Raw genomic sequence first — 23,263 nt, forward strand, 5'->3', positions numbered from 1 at the left:
TAGGGTGAACAGGTTCGCATCAATTTTGGGCTTCTCAGAATTGGAGGTCAAGGTCCATAAACAAGCCGCGATCAGATGCGAAGCGTTTTAGGACAGAATGTCTGCGCAGCTGCAAAGCTTTGGTGTAAGATGTGCTTTGTGCTTTGAGGATATAACTCGAGTTCTCAGGGCTTTCCTTACCCGGGTTGGTGAACAGCGACGCTTAGAGTCCTAACTTAATACTGCACGGTTCTGTGGAAACCATTATACACAGGATCTTATTTCTGCTAAACCTGCATAGATGACACTCAATATTTCTCTCCCCAAGAATGAAAAGCATTTGGAAGAATAAAATAGCGTATTTTTGAAATGTTTTATATGTTCCCTGGAATGACACTTATTTCTGTGACATTTCTTATGGCATTGGAGAACACAAATACGTTTACACTTTTCTATAAATCTTGAAATCCACACTCCACCATCATTTATATTTCTCTCATTTTCAGTAAGGGTACCAACAACCACAAACATGTTTGGGACCAATCCACCACTAGGTCACAAGAGTTGCCATTTTTAGACGTCATTAACTATTTTTATCAACATACAGATTAAGAACTGCCCTAATTTAGCCAATATTTGTGTATACCCTCAAGAACATGCAAAGGAAGTGAAAATATATAGGCTACAGTGAAAAAGTATTCTTATATTTATATTATATATAAAACATAGTTTAGGATTGACTACACTGAAACCATGTAAACCACTTAATTGTCTAGATTATATATAAATAACATGTCCTACAATGAGAATGTGTGGTACTAGCATATTAAAAATGTTTCAGGACATATTGTTTTAGAATTAACAGAAATTTCAAGATCATCACTAAGCCACATTCCATGAAATAACAACTGCAACACAGATTAGTGAACAAAGAATTTCTAACAGCCTCCACATCCCCATTCTCTGTCCAGAAAAATCAATAAAACACCAAAAAAAAAAAACAAACCCCACAAAAAACAGGGCATACTTAGCCTGTATACTTTTTGACCTCTAAAATAGTGAATCGAAACCTAATTATACTTATGGGAGGAAAAGGTTTTGAAGTAATTCACCTGTTGCAAATTGACTGAATTACAAGCAATTTGGGGATTGTCATTACTGGTACTTTCAAGCCAAGAGGCTTCATTATACAGAAGATCTCGTGGTGGAGTATTTCAGGCTTTATATTGAGAAATTTAAACTCAGTCTTTGAGGAATGTGTGGCAGCACACAGTTTGTAGGAATATGGTAAAGTCCCTTCCCCATAGTTGGGGAGAACTCCGGGTCCAGTTTTGGAGCAAAAACTAGTCTGAAAGCAACTCCAGGTGGCGGGGCTGGAGGAGCGTCGCAAACTCAGGGCAACAGCCAGAATCACTGCCAGGAGGAAGAGCACCGAGATCAAGGCCAAGGCCACCACCAGGTAAAACTGCAGCTCAGCTTGGGGGTCAGTGGGCTCAGAGTGGTCACTGAGGTCCGGCAGCGCCTCCTGAAGGCTGTCCGCGAAAACCAGGAGCAGCGTGGCGGTGGCCGAGAGGGGCGGCTGTCCCCCATCGCGCACAGCAACCAGCAGGCGCTGGCGGGCCGCGTCCCTGTCGCCCAGGGCCCGCGCCATGCGCACCTCGCCCGTGCGCAGCCCCACGCTGAACAGTCCGGGCTCGCTGGCCTGCAGCACGTGGTAGGACAGCCAGGCGTTGTGTCCAGAGTCGGCGTCCACCGCCACCACCTTGGTGACCAGGTAGCCGGGCTGCGCGGCGCGCGGCACCGTGTCGAAGAGCGCCGAGCCGTCGGGCCCCAGCGCCGGGTACAGCACCCTGGGCGCGTTGTCGTTGCGGTCGCCCACCAGCACGCGCAGGCTCACACTGGCGCTGAGTCCGGGCGAGCCGTGGTCGCGGGCCTGCAGCATCAGCTCGAAGGCGCGCAGCTGCTCGTGGTCGAAGGCGCGCTGCGCGAACACCACGCCGCTCTGCGCGCTCACGGACACGTAGGACAACAGCGCGCGCGGCTCCAGGTCGCTGGCCAGGATGGAATAGGAGACGTGGCCGTTGGGCCCCAAGTCTGGACCTGAAGCGCTAACTTGGGCGATGGAGGCGCCGGGCGGGTTGTTTTCGGCCACGTGGACCACGTAAGAGGCCTGGTGGAAAACTGGAGCGTTGTCGTTGACATCAGCGACTTTCAAGGTGACACTCCTTTTAGAGGACAGGGGCGGCTTGCCCTTGTCAGTAGCTGTGATAGTGACATTGTATTCCAGAGTCTTCTCCCGGTCTAAGGCTCTATCTGTCACCAGCTTGTATGTGTTTTTTGTATCTTGAACTATTTTAAATGGGAAATTTCCTTTTAGTTGGCATAAGATTTCCCCATTAAATCCAGAATCTAGATCATGTGTTTTGATCAAGGCAACCACAGCCCCCCAGCTCAGCATCTTCTTGTATATATTTAGATTCAGAATCCAGGGTTATCTCGGGAGCATTGTCATTTTCATCCAAAATATCTATTTGTAGTTTGCAATGCACAGTGTGACATCCACCATCCTTTGCTTCCACCCCAATTGTGTAGCTCCCTCTCTTCAAAGTCCAGTCCTCCACCAGTGGTGAGTTCCCCTGTTTCACTGTCCAGCTTGAACAGTTGTCTCACTGCCTTACCAATATTGATAAAAGCGTAGGTGATCTCAGCATTGATGCCCTCATCCAAGTCAGTGGCCATCACTCTTAACACAGAGGAACCCAGGGGTAGGTTCTCTTGAACACTGACCCTGTACATGTCCTGGGTGAACACTGGGGGCTTATCATTTGCATCTGCCACAACTACCCTGATCTGCATAGTGCAGCTTCTGGCTGGCTCACCCCCATCCACAGCCGTGAGGACCAGGTGGTGGCAGGACTGCTCTTCTCTGTCCAGGGGAGCCTGCACTACCACTTCTGGGTACCTACTGCCATCTGGGTTCTCCTTCTGGATCAAAAAGAAATGAGGGTCAGGGTTGAGGTAGTATTGCTGCAGGGAATTGACACCTACATCTGAATTTTGTGCAGATTCCAGGGCAAAGGTGGCTCCAGTTAGGGCCAGTTCACTGATTTCCAGCTCAGTGACATTTCGGCTAAAGGTCGGTGGGTTGTCGTTGACATCTTGAATCTCCACGGTTATATGAAAAAAGTTCAAAGGCTTTTCAGCGACCATTTCGAATTCCAGAACACACATCGACTTCTTGCCACAAATCTGCTCTCGGTCTATACGGTCGCTCACAAGTAAGTCTCCGTTCTCGGTGCTCACTGTGAAGAATTTCTTCTCTGCACTAACCCGCAGGTTCCGTGTACGCAAATCTCGCACGCCAAGCCCCAGATCCTTGGCGAGGTTCCCCACCTGCGAGCCCCTGGCCAGCTCCTCTGGAATAGTGTAGCGGACTTGCTCCGAAAGCGCCGGGCGGAACAAAGACAGCAGGAAGAGAAACAAAATTCGACTCCGCCCAGCCTGGCGCTTCGACCCCAAGCGGTTTCCCATCCCGCTCTCTGCGCCTTTGCCTTTCTGATCCCAGAGAGCTGCGATCGCTAAATGATCCCAAAAATTTCTGAGCAGGAGTTATTCCTTGGACACGTCTTGGCAAGCAGATTCTCGGATAGATATTTCTGCTGCAGAAAACCTCAGAGAGTGCACAGTTCGCGCGATTCCGCGGTCCCCAGGCGATTCCTTTGCATCAGGAGGAGCTGGATACTTTGTTCAGTACTAGCCAACAGCTGCACCCCGCGCCTCGGCTGCAGAACTGCACTAGTGATTACTAAATCAATTCCAAATATAGAGCCGGCTAGAAGACAAGTCTACTGTGTCCTCATACAGATACTCATTCGTCCCATGTTATAAGGATTTTAACATTTTTAAAAATGTACTGTATCTTTGTTCTCGCTGTCATTTCTTTGAACTTGAACTTTATCCATCCAAATCAGGTGATTTTTATTCCTCAAAGCCAGAGTTATCTTGCTGAAGATGTTTATTGGCATCGTCATGCTTTTAGTTTCCATTTTCATACAGTGGCCATAATAACATCTTCCCTGCATACCTCAGTAAAATTGAAGACCAAATAAAGTAATATGTAGAAGTGATACAAATGAAAGTGTTGGTTGTGGCAGAAAGTGTAATATGAAAATTCTTGAAATATCAGCTTGATATGTATTGTTATTTCACTCTATTTCCTTTTCTTCCAACTTATAAAAGTTATAAATCTCACAGCTTTTAGTTTTATCCTATGCATTGCTTTCTTCTGTCTTTATAATCTTCTCCCCAAAATAACTGATAGATAGCAAGGAGATTGGTTGTCCTTATGAAATAGAAGTATGGTAAAGAAGCAAGAAACTCTCTTTTCCTTAAATCGTAGTCATTTAATTAAAAATAGACACTTTGGGGCTTCCCTGGTGGCGCAGTGGTTGAGAGTCCGCCTGCCGATGCAGGGGACACGGGTTCGTGCCCCGATCCCGGAAGATCCCACATGCCGCGGAGCGGCTGGGCCCGCGAGCCATGGCCGCGGAGCCTGTGTGTCCGGAGCCTGTGCTCCGCAACGGGAGAGGCCACAGCAGTGAGAGGCCGGCGTACAGCAAAAAAAAAAAAAAAAAAAAAAAAAAAAGACACTTTCCCGTGTCTTTTTAATTAAATGACTATGATTTAAAACTATTCCACTAATTTTATTTGTCCACACTACATTACCATTGTCTTTAATTGTACTGTTCCTTCTCAAGTAGCTTAGAAATGGTGAGTTACTTGGATTTTGCGGGTGAAGTATGAGTCCTTATAATGATATATTCCAAAGAAAGTAATCTATGTTGTCCACTTTTCCTTGGTCTCTGGGTTACTATCGTATCATCTCAACTCTTTGTTATTGACACTCTTCCCTTAGCAATAAGCACTTCAGTTTCCATATCTCTGATAGATGTCTTAGAGTTTTAATTCCATTTCCAAACTAGAAATCTTCATTCAGAAATTGTATTTTTAAAACTACATAATATATTGTCAGTCTAAAACTTGAAAGATGTATAACAATGTAGAACTCATTTTATAGTGGGAAAGCACATTTATCCAGGATTCTAGACAGAAACTCATTGGCTTCTCTATACAAACATAAAAAACACTACTGACTCAAGACTGCTCCAAAATATGACTGAGCAAGTGCCTTTTTTTTTTAACACTGTGTGAACACTTCAATTAGTACAGGAAAGTTATCTTTTCAGAACACATATGAAGCTAAAGATTCAAATATTTAAGAGTATACTATATATAGTATATACACTCATGGTGTGTAGATCAAGCATTTTATTATGTAAAGTCTATTGAAGTTTATAGAGATATAAAAGGTATTTTTTCCCATTGCATGAAAAAGTTAACCCAGGACACATACCCAAATCTATACAGGAATCTTTTCTTTAAAAAATAATGGAAAAGTGAGTTTTCATGTAGGAGTGAATGATGTCAGTATTCAGTATTTATCATACAGATTCTCTTGTCACTCTTTGGATGATTTCACTATTCAGTGAGTCTGCACATTGTACCCTGAGATCAGAATTGCCCATATATAAATATAATTAGATTCCCTTCAAATAAATGTTTAAAAAATAAAAATCAAGTGGTCCTAGGTTCCCAAATGAATGGTAACCCTTTCATGTGGCTGAGTAATGTAACCTACTATTCCATTAATAATATTTTATTGCCATTTTCCCCATTTATTCATACTTTGCAGCTGATGTTCAAGTTGTTGAAAGTACAAAATTTTAAAGATTGAAAAATCTTTTTAAAAGAAGGACCTGAAAATCATCTTCAGCAAATCATATGCAAAATGAATAGCATACATAGTTCTTCCATTACACAAGACATATTCGTGAAATTTGAGACACACAGACCAGTATTTCATAAGAAAAATCTCATAGTTTAAGATGAGCACATCCCTGAGAAATAGTTTTTTAAATTTCCAAACCATTTTAAAGTTGTGTCAGTGTAAATTTAATTAACTATCAAGAAGAAAAAAAGGGAATTTTATTCGAGCTGAACTGAGGATTATAACCCAGGAAGCAGCTTCTCAGAAAGCTCTGAGAACTGCTCTGCCTGTTAGAAGTTGAAGGCACAGTCATATACATTTTTGAGACAAAGGATCGTTTATCAAAATGATATACTGATATTCTGTGTAAAGTTCACCAAGAATACATAGTCCAGGTAAGTACGTACAAAGTGAGCAGAAAGTCGCTGTGACCCTCTACAGAGCTGGGAAAGAACACTATTCTTTTAAGAAGTTACAGTGCTAGCATCAGGAGAAAGAAAAAATATTGAAAGAAAAAATACAGTCAAGCAGGCATTCTCATCTCTGAGGAGCTCTGGTTAATGTGTAATACAAATGTACACTGCACATTAGGGAGGGAGGAGGCCCAAACAAACACAGAGAATTTTATCCTTAATTTTTCTTGTCCTGCCTTACTTTATTTTATCAGTTGAATTGATTTTCCAAATACAAATCTTAAACTCTTCTAATAAAGCAGAATTGTAGCTGCACTTGCAGAAATGCAAACATTCAGGTCGATATTGATTCTGAAAAGTGGAGGGGTTATGTGTAACCAGAAGATGCCAGGTGTATGGTATATATGTATTTAATGAACTGGTATCTAATTATTTGGAGATTTTAAACTGCATCACAGAATTTATTCTAAAGCATAATTCAAAGGATCCTTTGATTTCTTCTCTAAACAATTACACATGTCCAATTATTACGTGGGTTAACCTAAACTTTCCAGATTTCAGAATGCCACAAACATTATCATCACTATAAATTTAATCTGCTTTCTGATATTGATCACGCAGAAGTTTTCTATATTCTTCCACTGATTTATGCAAATTATTAGTACCCTTACAAAAATAGCAGGTAGTAAAATACCAATACTGCACAATACTTTTTCCAAAACATCTGTGCTATTGGTGTTTAGGCAAATATTCAAAAGAGAACATTACATCTAACAATTTGGATGTTCTAATCAAACAACTCTTCTATTAACAAACAGTTCTGGTATAAGAAAGCCTTTGGATAAAGTGATTATGTATAACCACTTTCTTTTAAAATATTTGTTTCACTTAAGCCTATGGATATCAGCTATAGTTTCTAAAATATCCACACATTATAGAAAAAAGACATTAAAACCAAAATATAATTTGAAAACAAACGGAGAAAGCATCAATTATCAAATCAAGTTAATCTGTAAATAAAGCAAATAATGATTCACTATTTACGTACTTAACCGATTTTGAATGGGGCAGAAAAATGATGGAAACAAATGAAGAAAATGCTCCAAGCATAGCTACAGAAAAAAGAAAACTCACCTGAACAACTCCTAGCTCTGTTTCCTTTGCGTTTATCTTCTCAGATATCAGGAGAGGCTCGCTTTTCTCACAGCTCTCCTGGCTGATGAGCGTGTCCGCGTAGTTGGGTTGCGGGAAGATCACGTGACTCCCCCGCGAGTCCGCGGTGAGCCAGGCCTCATGGGAATAGGTCTGCAGGAAAGCCCGCACCCCGTCCACGCCCACAAAGTGAGAGGCGGGCGCGCCAGCCAACCCGCTGACGGAAGCCTGCAGCACGCGCGACCTGTGCCAGCGCCGCAGTCTGAGCGCCAGCAGCGCGATGACAAATGCGAGGAAGACGCAGGAGACCGCGGCCACCGCCACCACTAGGTACAGCGTGAGGCTCGAGTCCTCAGGATCAGCGGAGGGTTTGAGGCTGCCCAAGTCCGCCAGCACATCTGGGATGCTATCAGCCACAGCCACCGTGAGCGTGACGGTGGCCGAGAGAGGGGGCTGGCCGTGGTCCTGGACCGCCACCACCAGGCTCTGCTTGAGCGCGTCTCTGTCCAGCAGGGCCCGCGCTGTGCGCACCTCGCCCGTGTGCAGCCCCACCGTGAAGAGTCCTGGATCGCTGGCCTTGAGCAGGCGGTAGGACAGCCAGGCGTTCTGGCCCGAGTCTCTGTCCACAGCCACCACCTTGGTCACCAGGTAGCCAGGCTCTGCAGAGCGGGGTGCCAGCTCCACACCGGTGGAACCGTCGGTGGGGAGGGCGGGGTACAGAATCTCAGGTGTGTTGTCGTTCTGGTCCAGGATGAACAGGCTCAGTGACACGTTGCTGCTGAGTGGAGGGTCCCCACTGTCACTGGCTGTCACCCACAGCTGCAGTTCTCTAACCTGCTCATAGTCGAAAGAGCACAGTGCATACAGGACTCCAGTGTCAGAGTTGATGGAGATGCAGGATGATAGAGGCGTTCCCTGAAATTTGTTCTCAGCCAGAGAGTAAGTGACTTGGGCATTGTTGCCGCTGTCGGGGTCATGGGCATTCACAGAGAAGATCGAGATGCCTCTGGGGTTGTTTTCTGGGATGTAGGTGTAGTATGAGGTGTGAGGGAAAACGGGAGGGTTGTCATTGATGTCTGTCACTCTCAGGGAGATGTGGTTTTCTGTAGACAGTGGTGGATTTCCACAGTCAGTGACAGTTACTGTGATGTTGTAATCTGAGATCTCTTCTCTGTCCAGGGTTCTTGTTGTCAGTAAGTGATAGTAATTATCAACTGACTTTTCCAATTTAAAAGGCAAGTTCCTGGGAATAGAACATGCAATCTCACCATTCTCTCCAGAATCACCATCATGTACGCTAAACAGAGCAATTATCGTTCCGGGAAGACAGTCTTCAGAGATGGAACTGGCGAGAGAGGTGAGGATCACTTCAGGCACATTGTCATTCACGTCCTGAACTGTGATTAGTACCTTAGCGCTGGCAAGAAGAGCACCTCCATCCTGAGCTACCACTTCCATGTGATAGAATCTGGATTCTTCGTAATCCAGTGATTGCAGAGTTGAGATTTCACCCAAGTTGGAATCAAGTTGGAAAGTCTCTGAAATTTTGTCTTCTTCATTGCGAAAAGAGTAGGTCAATTTCCCATTTATTCCCTCATCTGGATCCGTGGCGGTTAGTGTGAGCAGCCGAGTGCCGAGAGCTATGTTCTCTGGAACACTAACTCTGTACTCGGATTGAGTGAACAGGGGCGCGTTATCGTTTGCATCGAGGACCATCACGCGGATGTGCGTGGTACCAGAGAGTACGGGGTCTCCGCCATCTAAAGCTGTGAGTAGGAGGTCGTGAACAGATACTTTCTCTCGGTCCAACGGCTGTTCCAGTACCAGTTCTGGATATTTCTGTCCATCTGTGTCGCTTTTCTCGGCCAAAGAGAAGTGCATATTGGAGCTGAGCTGGTAACTCTGGAGGGAGTTCACACCCACATCGGCATCTCGAGCAAAGGGAAGTACTAACCGCGTTCCCACAGCCGCATTTTCATTAACTTTTACTTTTACTTCCTCATCCCGGAAACGCGGGAAGTTATCATTAATATCGATTATTTCTACTTCTACCCCATACATTTTCATTTTACTCTCAACCAAGATGTTAAAACTCACCAGACACCGCGCGCTCTGAGCGCAGAGCTCCTCCCGGTCTATCCTGACTGCGGTGACCAAGCTGCCGCTTCGCGGATTCAGAGCAAAGAGCTGCGTCCTACCTCTGGAGACGATGCGGACTCCCCGCTCCGCCAGCTCCCGGGGCTCCAGCCCCAGGTCCTTGGCGATGTTGCCCACGAAGGAGCCTTTATCCAGCTCCTCTGGCACCGAGTAGCGGATCTGCCCGGCCCCGGCTCCGCACAGCGTCCCCAGCAGCATGGAGAGCAGGAACAGCTCTCTGAAGCCCCAACCCCTCAGTGGACCCGCCATTGCCTGTCTCCGACCAGTTTTCTCTTAGTCCTGGTTCCAATCTGCTGTTTCCTTACTTCTCTAAAGCCAAGGGGAACACATTCCCTTGCGGAAATGGGAGAGGGGCGCGGGTGGGGGGGCTTTTCCCAGGAGCTTGTCTGGTCTGCGCGTGCTTAGTGAGGAAGGAACAGAGTCTGATCGCATCAGCGGCAGCTTCTTTCCCACTTTAGTGAACAGCGACACTCAGAGTCCTAACCAGTTACTACACCAATTCTGTTTTGATTTCAAATATGTTTAATTATATTTTATTTCTAATAATTTTCTGTATCCTTAATATATTACCACGTGACACTCCTTATATTTAAATAAGATTTAATTCTAAAATAGCAAAAGACTTCCACAAGATTAATTCTGAGATTAATATAATTATTAGATTATTTTTTACTTCTTTAGAAGTTTTACTTACTGTGCCATTGAGCCTACGCCTTTTATTTACCTCTTACCTATATTGAATCCATTTAATTAGGACATCAGTATTCTTTTGCGGGTTTTAAGATTTTACTTTTTAATTAGAATATATTTATGAAAACATGCCCATTTGTATATAAGAATGCCAAGAAAACAATTCTAGCTCTCAGTAGACCTTTGAAAAAAGGCCTACTGAATTATGCAAATTGCATTAGCTGTCATATGCAGAAGAAATAAAGGGACTTTTTTTTTTTGCTTTTTGTTACTTGTGAGGTCTTCAAGAAAGTTTCAAGATTTTCTTGAAACTTTCTTGAAGACCTCACAAGATAACAACAACAACAACAAAAAGATTTTCACACTAAGAACATGGCAGCTACACTATATCAGACCGAGAGTTTGAGTCGGATTAACTATGCATTATTTATATTTTCCTATTACCATGTCTAAATTGGAGTTAGATGTTTTACAGTTACAGACACCTGGGGAAAATCAGTAGAGTGACTATGGCAGAAAGGGCTTTAGTTCATCACTCTTACAGAAAAACAAGTCCAGATACTTATCATTGAGCAGGCAGTGAGTGGCCTTTCTATGTTAAGACAGATATTTAATGTTATCACCTTTATATGATAGCAGAAAAAGAAATGCCTCAAGACTAAAAAAAAAAAGTGGACATTTCAGAGAGTCCATTGAGAGAAGCAATTTTTACTTAATGACACCTTTATAGGAAAACAAAGAAAATAAAGATGTTTTACATCTATACCTAGAAAATTCAAAAAATAAAGTTTTAAGGAAACAATGTGAGAATAGGTTGCAAAATTTTTCTCAATGTACAATTTTTCACAAGAGCAACTTGTTATTGTGCCTGAGAGAGAAAGATTTCTCCCATTTATTAAACACACTCTTAATAGTAGACACTGCATACCTCAAACTTTTCACAACCTTTTAAAATAGATCTGGGATCCCAAGACACTTAGCTTGTAAAGATACGAAGAGTGCTGGTGTTCATGTCAGTCCTACCCATGCTCTGCTGTTGACAGGCCATGACATTGAGTAAAATTCTTCCTTTCTTTGGTTCCCAGTTTCCCAAACTAGTGAGATGGGGAGCTCCCTTTACTCTTAAGTACTATAATTCTAAGAGGAAGTACAACTAAAATGAATAAAACTAATATAAAGACCCTGAAGGAAAAAGGAATAGCTTAAGGTCTCAACAGTAATAAACTTTCAGAGGGAAGGAATGTAAAGATGAGGAAGAAAAAGAAGTATCTTATGAAGTAAAAGCTTGTAACTATGATAAATAAATCTCACCTGTCAGATAGAAAACCTATGTCAAAGATTTGTTTAAATATGATTATGATATTTAAGGCAGAAAACCACCTAAATTCTACCCACAAAACAATAAAATATGAATTGAAGACTTCTACTCCGGTTAGGTGATTTGTTAATAAACATTGAAACCACAAGGTAAAAAAGTGAATTAAATTAAAGCTCACCTTTAAAATAGTACCTGAGGCAAATGGGACCCCAGCATCTCCATGATTACTACTTGGCGCCCAAGAGGCATCTTCGCAGAGGAGATCCTGAGGGGGAGCCATTTCTGGAGTGATGCTGAGAAAATTAAATTCTGCCTTAGCTGATTGTGAGGCAACACACAGATTGTAGGAATAGGGCAATGTTCCCTCACTGTAGTTGGGGGGAACCACGGGTCCAGACTTGACACAGACACCAGGCTGAAAGCAGCCCCAGGCAGCGGGGCTGGAGGAGCGTCGAAGGTGTAGGGCGACCGCCAGAATCACTGCCAGGAGGAAGAGCACCGAGATCAAGGCCAAGGCCACCACCAAGTAAAACTGCAGCTCAGCTTGGGGGTCAGTGGGCTCAGAGTGGTCACTGAGGTCCGGCAGCGCCTCCTGCAGGCTGTCCGCGAAAACCAGGAGCAGCGTGGCGGTGGCCGAGAGGGGCGGCTGTCCCCCATCGCGCACAGCAACCAGCAGGCGCTGGCGGGCCGCGTCCCTGTCGCCCAGGGCCCGCGCCGTGCGCACCTCGCCCGTGCGCAGCCCCACGCTGAACAGTCCGGGCTCGCTGGCCTGCAGCACGTGGTAGGACAGCCAGGCGTTGTGTCCAGAGTCAGCGTCCACCGCCACCACCTTGGTGACTAGGTGGCCGGGCTGCGCGGCGCGCGGCACCGTGTCGAAGAGCGCCGAGCCGTCGGGCCCCAGCGCCGGGTACAGCACCCTGGGCGCGTTGTCGTTGCGGTCGCCCACCAGCACGCGCAGGCTCACGTTGGCGCTGAGCGCGGGCGAGCCGTGGTCGCGGGCCTGCAGCGTCAGCTCGAAGGCGCGCAGCTGCTCGTGGTCGAAGGCGCGCTGCGCGAACACCACGCCGCTCTGCGCGCTCACGGACACGTAGGACGACAGTGCGCGCGGCTCCAGGTCGCTGGCCAGGATGGAGTAGGAGACGTGGCTGTTGGGCCCCAAGTCTGGATCTGAAGCGCTAACTTGGGCGATGGAGGCGCCGGGGGGGTTGTTTTCTGGCACGTGGACCACGTAGGAGGCCTGGTGGAAAACTGGAGCGTTGTCGTTGACATCTGCGAGGCGCAGAGTGATGCTTATACTAGAGGAGAGGGGCTGCTTGCCTCTGTCGGTGGCCATTATAGTGACGTTGTATTCTGGGATCTCCTCCCGGTCCAGGGTCCTGTCTGTCACTAGCTTGTAATAGTTCTTCGAGTAAGATTTCAGTATAAACTCGGCCTTTCCCAAGATTTGGCAGTAAACTTCTCCATTTTCTCCCGAGTCTCTATCTCTTGTTTTTATCAAGGCGATCACTGTTCCTGGTGGTGAATCCTCTGGTAGGGGAGTAAATATTGAAGTCACAATCACTTCCGGTGCACAATCATTCTCATCGAGAATTTCGACTTGGACACTGCAATGGGCTGCTAGATCTCCAGGATCTTTCGCTTCTACAGTGAGAGTGTAACTACTAGCGATTTCAAAATCAAAATCATCGTTTGTCGTGATTTCTCCTGTTCTTCTGTCTAAGTTAAAAAGTTGTTCCACTTGTTCATCCACATTATGGAAGGAGTAGATGATCTCTGCGTTGACGCCCTCGTCCTGGTCGCTGGCTGTCAGTTGAAGCACTAAGAAGCCAGGGGGCACGCCCTCTTGCAGGCTGACCCTGTACACGTCCTGGCTGAACACTGGGGGATTATCGTTGGCATCTGTGACTTGGATTTGGATCTGGGTGGTGCCACTTTGGGGTGGGTCCCCACCGTCTACAGCTGTCAGGACCAGATGATGAAAATTCTGCTCTTCTCTGTCCAGAGGATGTTTCAGAATCAACTCAGGATATTTACGTCCATCTGGAGTCTGTTTCTCTGTGAGATCAAAGTGCTCATTTTCATTAAGGTTGTATCTTTGCAGTGAATTAGGACCAGCATCCAAATCCAGCGCCGGGTCTAGTGGAAATGCTTTACCTGGCTTAGTGGATTCTCCAATTTTTAAGTCAATCTTACTCTGTTTGAATAGCGGAGTGTTGTCATTTATATCCTGTACTATTACTGATACATGGAAAATATTTAGTGGGTTTTCAGCGACAGTATCGAAATCCAGAATGCACAGAGGCTTCTTCCCACATATCTGCTCTCGGTCTATTCTATCACTCACAAGTAAGTCCCCGCTCTCAGGGTTTACAATAAAATATTCCTTCTCCGCGGTAACCCGCAACTTCCGGGCCGGCAAGTCCCGGACACTGAGCCCCAGATCCTTGGCGAGGTTTCCTACCACCGAGTTCTTGGCCAGCTCCTCGGGAATTGAGTAGCGAATTTGGTCTGGGAGAGCCCCGCGGAACAAAGACAGCAGGAAGGGCAACAGTACCTGCCGCCACCGCGCTCGGCCGCTCCTCTCTGCGCTCGGCCTCATCCTGTCTCCCTCCACTGCTGCTCTGCTCCTTGGTCGGGAGGAGGAATAAGCAAAATCCGGGATAGGGTCACTTTTCCTGCTTTCGTTTCCTCTATCCAAACCTGTACTGGCCTCCCCTGTGTGGTTTGTTTGAGCAGGAAGTTACCCTTTCAGAGGTTCCCAAATGCGTCTCTGATTATCTTCTCTTCCTTCTTTTGACCTACAGCGACGCCCAGAGGTTTTCCCTAGAAACTGCACTAATGTCTTGTAAATGTTTTGCAAGGAACTTTTTTTTTTTTTCTCTTTTTTTGGGGGGTGATTTACAAGGAGTATTTATTTGTTTTTAAATAGGTATACATTCATACAGTTCGAAATTCAAAAGGCACATATGGCATATTTTATAGGCTCTCCCTCTCTGCTTTCAACAACATATTTCTCCCAGAAGAAATGAGTGCTATGTTTTTTGCGTATCATTCCATTAGTATGTTTTGTATAGTTCAGCAGATTTCTAAAAATATTCTCCCCCGGTTTCGGACACAAAAGGAAGTATACAATATACAGTGTTCTGCATCTTGCTTTTTTCACTCATTATATCTTTTTTTAATTGATGGAAATTTGCTTTTTATTTTTTGACAGTTCGCAGAGGTTTCTTTCAAATTCTCAACCATTTGTTAGTAATAAAATGTAATTTTTTTGATTGTTATCAAATTTGTGGAAACTTCTATTGAGTTTCCTTGAAATCTGAGCTATAAGACTTTGGTGCATTTTATTTTATTAAATTAATTTTTATTGGAGTATAGTTGCTTTACAATGTTGTGTTAGTTTCTGCTGTACAGCAAAGTGAATCAGCTATACATATACATATATCCCCTCTTTTTTGGATTTTCTTCTCATTTAGGTCACCACCAAGCATTGAGTAGAGTTCCCTGTGCTGTACAGTAGGTTCTCATTAGTTACCTATTTTATACATAGTAGTGTATATATCACTCATTATATCTTGAAGATAACATATTCTAACAGTACATAAAAAGGTTTCCCATTTTTTGTTTCTTATAGCTATGTAGTAGCCCATCATATAATTGAGCAACAATTTATTTAACCAGAAATATTACTTTCTAAAAGAAACCCAGCGTCCACTCAAACAAAAATGTATTTTCCATGTGATATTAGTTATAAATTATCTACTGCCCTCCTAGGCATTTAAAAAATATGTATCACTCTGATTCTGGGTATTCTTTTTTTTTTTAAGACCCCCCGAGCGCTTCACATATGCTCTTTCCCCTGCCTGTAATGTCCCTTCTATGTTGACCTCCCGCTATAAGCTGGTTGATGTTCATTCATCTTTTGTGTCACTTTTTCAGGAAAGTTGACCTAGCAAACAGCGTAGTGCCTTTTTTTTTTTGGTGCGGTACACGGGCCTCTCACTGTTGTGGCCTCTCCCATTGTGCAGCACAGGCTCCGGACGTGCAGGCTCAGCGGCCATGGCTCACGGGCCCAGCCGCTCCGTGGCATGTGGGATCTTCCCTGACCGGGGCACGAACCCGAGTCCCCTGCATCGGCAGGCGGACTCTCAACCACTGCGCCACCAGGGAAGCCCTGATTCTGGGTATTCTTAATGCCAGCATGCAAATATGTCTGTCACAGTTTCAAGACAATTGATATTTCCAAATTATATTTTAAAGCTTCAGCATTTTAAACAATCTATCCTCAGATACGATTTCTCAATATTCATTTATTATTTTCTCTTTCCTCTCCTCATGCCAGCTAGTTGTATCATACCACATTCCTGTTTTACTCTATGTATTGCACCACAATTTCCCATGAAGACAAAGGTATTTAGAAACTCAAACTCTCCTTCTTAAGCTGAATTGAGGCATAGTCCACAAACTATTGCTACAATTTCCAGGTATCCAAAGTTCACTAATTTTTGCAGTCCTAGACATTCATGAATATTTTCCCCAAGTCAGATCATCCCAGAGCCCAAAGGTGAAAGAGATACCTATGAGCAACTTTTGGGACCAGGGCTGAGACCTTCTTACTAAATAGCATAAATCGTATCAGTTTAGAATCTAAGTCACCCAACCTGTATAAGAGGCTCCCAAGATGAAAAAGGAAAGATTTTTTAAAGTTATGTTTTCCTCAGAAATCAAAAAGGGTCTCATAGTGATACCATAATAGGTAATTTAGAAATTATTAAAATCACTCCTGCAAGCTATTAAATATGAGTGAAATTAAATGGGCAATATTTTTGGTAATCACAGAAGTGCACCAAAGGAATCACACATAGTCAGTTGGTGCATCTCACAAACTGAAACAACACAGTATATGAAATGTACCAATCCAGTTGAGAAACTATCCCTGTTAAAGTTATATCTAAATGTTAAGTATATTCCCCAATATTTATAAATTGCCATTGTTTAATCATAATGGAAAATACCTATCCCAAAGGAAACAAAAGTAAATTTCAAGCAAAGTACATTAGGGTATAAAAAGAGGAAATTTTAAAATACTCAATCCAGATACAACAACAGCTTCATAAGGGAGAATGCTTTAAAATAAATATACACAATTGCCTCCTTAATAATTGTGAATTATTTCACAATTCTAATCTATCCTTTCAGTAATGCCTAAAGGAAAATGGTTTTAAAGATGTGAGAGGCAGCAATCAGAGAAGAAAAAGAAATAAAAGGAATCCAAATCGGAAAAGAAGAAGTAAAGCTGTCACTGTTTGCACATGACATGATACTATGCATAGAGAATACTAAAAGATGCTACCAGAAAACTATTAGAGCTAATCAATGAATTTGGTAAAGTAGCAGGATACAAAATTAATGCACAGAAATCTCTCGCATTCCTATACACTAATGATGAAAAATCTGAAAGAGAAATTAAGGAAACACTCCCATTTACCACTGCAACAAAAAGAATAAAATACCTAGGAATAAACCTACCTAAGGAGACCAAAGACTGTATGCAGAAAAGTATAAGACACTGATGAAAGAAATTAAAGATGATACAAATAGATGGAGAGATATACCACGTTTTTGGATTGGAAGAATCAACATTGTGAAAATGACTTTACTACCCAAACAATCTACAGATTCAGTGCAACCCCTATCAAACTACCAATGGCATTTTTCAGAGAACTAGAACAAAAAACTTCACAATTTGTATGGAAACACAAAAGACCCTGAATAGCCAAAGCAATCTTGAGAAAGAAAAACAGAGCTGGAGGAATCAGGCTCCTGGACTTCAGACTACACTACAAAGCTACAGTAATCAAGACAGTACAGTACTGGCACAAAAACAGAAATATAGATCAATGGAACAGGACAGAAAGCCCAGAGATAAACCCACGCACATATGGTCACCTTATTTTTTTTTTAATTTATTTATTTTTTATTTTTGGCTGCGTTGGGTCTTCGTTGCTACGTGCGGGCTTCCTCTAGTTGTGATGAGCGGGGGCTACTCTTCGTTGTGGTGCGTGGGCTTCTTACTGCGGTGGCTTCTCTTGTTGCGGAGCATGGGCTCTAGGTGCATGGGCTTCAGTAGTTGTGGCACACGGGCTCAGTAATTGTGGCTCATGGGATCTAGAGCGCAGGCTCAGTAGATGTGGCACACAGGCTTAGTTGCTCCGTGGCATGTGGGATCTTCCCGGACCAGGGCTCAAACCCGTGTCTCCTGCATTGGCAGGCAGATTCTTAACCACTGTGCCACCAGGGAAGCCCTGGTCACCTTAGTTTTGATAAAGGAGGCAAGAATATACAATGGAGAAAAGAGCCTCTTCAATAAGTGGTGCTGGGAAAACTGGATAGCCACATGTAAAAGAATGAAATTAGAACACTCCCTAACACCATACACAAAAATAAGCTCAAAATGGATTAAAGACCTAAATGTAAGGCCAGACACTATAAAACTCTAGAGGAAAACATAGGCAGAAAACTCTATGACATAAACCACAGCAAGATTCTCTTTGACCCACCTCCTAGAGAAATGGAAATAAAAACAAAAATAAACAGCTGAGATACATAGGCAGAAAACGCTGACATAAACCACAGCAAGATCCTTTTTGACCCATCTCCTAGAGAAATGGAAATAAACACAAAAATAAACAAATAGGACCTAATGAATCTTAAAAGGTTTTGCACAGCAAAGGAAACCATAAACAAGACGAAAAGACAACGCTCAGAATGGGAGAAAATGTTTGCAAACAAAGCAACTGACAAAGGATTAATCTCCAAAATATACAAGCAGCTCATGCAGCTCAGTATCAAAAAATCAAACAACCCAATCCAAAAATGGGCAGAAAACCTAAACAGACATTTCTCCAAAGAAGATATACAGATTACCAACAAACACATGAAAGGATGCTCAACATCACATAGCATTAGAGAAATGCAAATCAAAACTACAATGAGGTATCACCTCACATCAGTCAGAATGGCCATCATCAAAAAATCTACAAACAATAAATGCTGGAGAGGGTGTGGAAAAAAGGGAACCCTCTTGCACTGCTGGTGGGAATGTAAATTGATACAGCCACTATGGAGAGCAATATGGAGGTTCCTTAAAAAACTACAACTAGAACTACCATATGACCCAGCAATCCCACTACTGGGCATATACCCTGAGAAAACCATAATTCAAAAAGAGTCATGTACGACAATGTTCATTGCAGCACTATTTACAATAGCCAGGACATGGAAGCAACCTAAGTGTCCATCGACAGATGAATGGATAAAGAAGATGTGGCACATATATACAATGGAATATTACTCAGCCATAAAAAGAAACGAAATTGAGTTATTTGTAGTGAGGTGGATGGACCTAGAGTCTGTCATACACAGTGAAGTAAGTCAGAAAGAGAAAAATAAATACCGTATGCTACCACATATATATGGACTCAAAAAATAAAAAAAGGTTATGAAGAACCTAGGGGCAGGACAGGAATAAAGATGCAGACGTAGAGAATGGACTTGAGGACATGGGGAGGAGGAAGGGTAAGCTGGGACGAAGTGAGAGAGTGGCATGGACTTATATACACTACCAAATATAAAATAGATAGCTAGTGGGAAGCAGCCAAATAGCACAGGGGGATCAGCTCAGTGCTTAGTGACCACCAAGAGGTGGGATAGGGAGGGTAGGAGGGAGACGCAAGGGGGAGGAGATATGGGGATATTTGTATATGTATAGCTGATCCACTTTGTTATAAAGCAATTATACTACAATAAAGATGTTAAAAAATAATAAAAAATAAAGACGTGAGAAGGTTAGAAGTATAAAATTAAGAAATTGCTGCTGAAACTATAACTGAATGAAGATTACAAAGGATAAGTAATCAATAACTACTAGCTGTAGTAACTGTTATTGATCATTATTGAAGGATCATCTGCCCTTCCACTTTAAAGCACTTTAAAGAATACTAAAAAAGAAGTGTCTTTTATATGTAATTGGAGACATTTATGCAGCTCTCTGCCTACGTTTCAGTGTGGCAAGATCTGACTCACCTGTTGAAGACTGGGTTCTCCTTTTCTTTCAAGTAAATCTTGAGATATCAGGAGAGACTCACTTTTCTCACAGGTCTCCTGGCTGATGAGCGTGTCCGCGTAGTTGGGCTGCGGGAAGATCACGTGACTCCCCCGCGAGTCCGCGGTGAGCGAGACCTCGTGCGAATACGTCTGCAGGAAAGCCCGCACCCCGTCCACGCCCACAAAGTGGGAGGCGGGCACGCTGGCCAACCTGCTGCCTGAAGCCTGGAGCAGGCGCGACATGTGCCAGCGCCTCAGCCTGAGCGCCAGCAGCACGATGATAAATGCGAGGAAGACGCAGGAGACCGCGGCCACCGCCACCACTAGGTACAGCGTGAGACCCGAGTCATTAGGGTCCGCTGAGGGCTTCAGGCTGCCTAGGTCAGTCAGGACGTCTGGGATGCTGTCAGCCACGGCCACCGTGAGTGTGACGGTGGCAGAGAGAGGGGGCTGGCCGTGGTCCTGGACTGCCACCACCAGGCTCTGCTTGAGCGCGTCTCTGTCCAGCAGGGCCCGCGCTGTGCGCACCTCGCCCGTGTGCAGCCCCACCGCGAAGAGTCCCGGCTCGCTGGCCTTGAGGAGGCGGTAGGACAGCCAGGCATTCTGGCCCGAGTCTCTGTCCACAGCCACCACCTTGGTCACCAGGTAGCCAGGCTCTGCAGAGCGGGGTGCCAGCTCCACACCGGTGGAACCGTCGGTGGGGAGGGCGGGGTACAGAATCTCAGGTGTGTTGTCGTTCTGGTCCAGCACGAATATGCTCAGAGACACGTTACTGCTGAGCGGAGGGTCCCCGCTGTCACTGGCTGTCACAAGTAGCTGCAGGTCTCTAACCTGTTCATAGTCAAAGGAGCGCAGAGCATACAATACACCTGTGTCAGAGTTGATAGAGACGTAGGAGGAGAGAGGCGCCCCCTGCAGCTTGTCCTCAGCCAGAGAGTAAGTGACCATTGAGTTCTCATTACTGTCAGGGTCCTGGGCGGTCACAGAGATGATAGAAGCTCCCCTAGGATTGTTTTCTGGAATGTAGGCCAAGTAGGAAGCTTGAGGGAAGGCAGGTGGGTTGTCATTGACGTCTGCCACGTTCAGTGAGATGTGTGTTTCTGTAGACAATGGTGGAGTTCCGTGGTCAGTGGCCGTTACAGTGATGTTATATTCTGAGACTTCTTCCCTATCCAGAGTCCTGTGTGTCAACAACCGATAATAATTTCCAACGGTCTTTTCAAGTGTGAATGGCAGATTATCTGGAATAGAACATGTGACAAGGCCATTCTCTCCTGAATCACTGTCATGCACATTGAAAAGTGCAATTACTGTGCCTGGGGAAGAAGTTTCTTGAATAGAGCTGGTGAGAGATGTAACTGTGACTTCTGGAGCATTGTCATTTACATCCAGAATTGTCACCAGTATCTTACTTCTGCCTCGGAGACCAGGCCCATCATGGGCTTCTACATCTATATCATAGAACCCAGAGTCCTCATAATCCAGATCCCCCAATATTGTTATGTCCCCAGTCAGAGAATTCAACTGGAATAGCTGGGATATTTTATCTCTTACTTTCCGGAAAGAATATGTGACTTCTCCATTGGCTCCTTCATCTGTATCAGTGGCTTTTACTGTGAGTAGCCTGGAGCCCACCGGCACGTTCTCCTGCACATTCACATGATACTCGGGCTGAGTGAATACTGGGGCATTGTCGTTGGTATCCACAAGTGTTACATGAATCCTGGCAGTGCCAGAGTGAACCCGATCGCCTCCGTCGAAGGCGGTGAGAACGAGATGGTGAACCGCCTCCTCCTCGCGGTCCAGGGCGCGCTCCAGCACGAGTTCAGGGTACTTAATCCCATCAGCTCCGCTTTGCACATCCAGGGAGAAGTGACCATTCGAGCTGAGCTGGTAACCCTGCAGAGAGTTTATCCCTATATCCGGATCAAAAGCTTCAGGAAGAGGAAATCTTGTCCCAGGATTTTCATTTTCAGCTACTTTTATTTCCCTTTGCTCTGCCCCAAAGTTGGGTGCGTTATCATTAACATCGATTATTTCAACTTCTACTCCAAAAATCTTCACTTTGTCCTCTAGGAGAATCTCCAGGTTTACTACACACTTTGGAGATCTGTCACAGAGCTCCTCCCGGTCTATCCTGCCCGCAGTGACCAAGCTGCCGCTTCGCGGGTTCAAAGCAAAAAGCTGCGTCCTACCTCTGGAGACGATGCGGACTCCTCGCTCCGCCAGCTCCCGGGGCTCCAGCCCCAGGTCCTTGGCGACGTTGCCCACGAAGGAGCCGTTCTCCAGCTCCTCAGGCACCGAGTAGATGATATGTTCGGCCCGGATTTCCCACAGGGCCCCCAAGAGAACGCAGATCCCGATCAGCCGGCTGCAGTCTGGGCAATAAGGTGAAGCCGCCATTACAGCCCCGCGGCGGAATAGCTTGCTCTTGGGTGTTCCCTTGGTGGAGGCCTGAGGATCCCAAGGATCTTCAGGGTCCAAGATAATGTGCTTTCACTGTTGGATGTTGGCGCTCTCAGGGATCCAGTTCGAAGCTTTCTAAAGCCCCATAGCTAGTGCTTTGTAATGCAGAAATCTTGTGGTTTGTATTAATTTCCTGGTTCTTTTCTTCTCCCGATTGGTGAACAGCGACACTCAGAGTCCTAACCTGTTACTGCAGTCTATTCTTGGTAAATAAAGTATCACTTGTGTACACCATTTCTTTTCCCTATTCTATTTTCCCCAAAATGATAAAAGTCAAACACCTGCTGTTCAATTTGCAATGACAATCCAGAAGTGATCCAAAGATTCCTGTACAATAAGACTTACAAAATAATTTATTTTTTCAGAGACAATTTTTTTTGGTAAGAATTTTTCTACCTCTTTTTAAGTTTTTACATTATTTATTCTCATAGCCCAATTTCACTACTGTGTATTGCATAAGGGACATATTTATCCCTCCCAGGAACAAGGTTATACTTGAAGACTGAAAGAATAAATGGATGAAAAGACAGGTCTGGGCTCCAGTCCCAAACTATGCAGAAACAAGTATTCTCACATGGGTTGACCCTTTAGAATCTGGGGCAAATTTTCAATTACCTTGTAAGAAAATATCTACTGTTCAAAGAGTTAGTCTTACCCCTGTGCAAGTGGGCTTGGAAAATATGATAATAGGTTTGGGAAGGACATTTGCTCATTAATTTTATATAAGAAGATTCTAGGCCACAGGTTATATCTGTGACGATCATGTTCACAGTGAGTCCTCACTCTAGAACAGCACGTTTCCTAGAGTATACACTAAAATAGTTTTTCAATGCTTAACGAATGAGTCATTAATGCAGCTGCAAAACCTAAAACAATGGGTAAATAACTGATCTTAAAAGGAAATAATAGGGCTTCCCTGGTGGCGCAGGGGTTGAGAGTCCACCTGCCGATGTAGGGGACACGGGTTCGTGCCCCGGTCCTGGAAGATCCCACATGCTGCGGAGCGGCTGGGCCCATGAGCCATGGCTGCTGAGCCTGCGCGTCCAGACCCTGTGCTCCACAATGGGAGAGGCCACAAAAGTGAGAGGCCCGCGTACTGCAAAAAAAAAAAAAAGGAAATAACAAAGGTAAGAAGACAGAAAAGTTAAACTAAAG

The 23,263-nt window shown here is 44.5% G+C and overlaps 3 protein-coding genes across 4 annotated transcripts in view; all 3 read right to left on the bottom strand.

Annotated features, from left to right (window-relative positions):
* LOC309805359 (uncharacterized protein) overlaps positions 1-23,263 on the bottom strand; it is a gene marked incomplete at its 3' end in the record, with an annotated part of 180,299 nt that overhangs the window by 142,774 nt on the left and 14,262 nt on the right. The window contains exons 5-7 of the mRNA XM_082623284.1: positions 19,622-22,135; positions 13,908-14,163; positions 11,729-13,774 (exon numbers count right to left, since the gene is read on the bottom strand). Of these exons, the coding sequence (XP_082479410.1) occupies positions 11,729-13,774; positions 13,908-14,163; positions 19,622-22,135 (4,816 nt within the window). The remainder of the gene's footprint in view (positions 1-11,728; positions 13,775-13,907; positions 14,164-19,621; positions 22,136-23,263) is intronic.
* LOC309804729 (protocadherin gamma-A5-like) lies at positions 170-9,882 on the bottom strand. 2 transcript variants are annotated; one of them, XM_082622281.1, is made up of 2 exons: positions 7,354-9,792; positions 170-231 (listed from the first exon to the last, which is right to left on the bottom strand). In XM_082622281.1, exons 1-2 carry the CDS (start codon positions 9,775-9,777, stop codon positions 211-213), a joined length of 2,445 nt encoding a protein of 814 aa, XP_082478407.1. In that variant the 5' UTR covers positions 9,778-9,792; the 3' UTR covers positions 170-210. The 2 variants fall into 2 exon arrangements, with proteins under 2 accessions (XP_082478407.1, XP_082478406.1); XM_082622280.1 differs by lacking the exon at positions 170-231 and adding an exon at positions 3,657-4,063 and having other exon boundaries at positions 7,354-9,882.
* Positions 400-3,569, bottom strand: LOC309804736 (protocadherin gamma-B3-like). The gene is given in 4 exon segments (XM_082622288.1): positions 400-1,195; positions 1,198-2,425; positions 2,427-2,574; positions 2,576-3,569. Coding segments are annotated over 4 exon segments (2,457 nt in total). The 5' UTR covers positions 3,511-3,569; the 3' UTR covers positions 400-1,049.

Source organism: Mesoplodon mirus, assembly GCF_964341445.2.
Source record: "Mesoplodon mirus genome assembly, chromosome: 5".
Classification (NCBI taxonomy): domain Eukaryota; kingdom Metazoa; phylum Chordata; class Mammalia; order Artiodactyla; family Ziphiidae; genus Mesoplodon; species Mesoplodon mirus.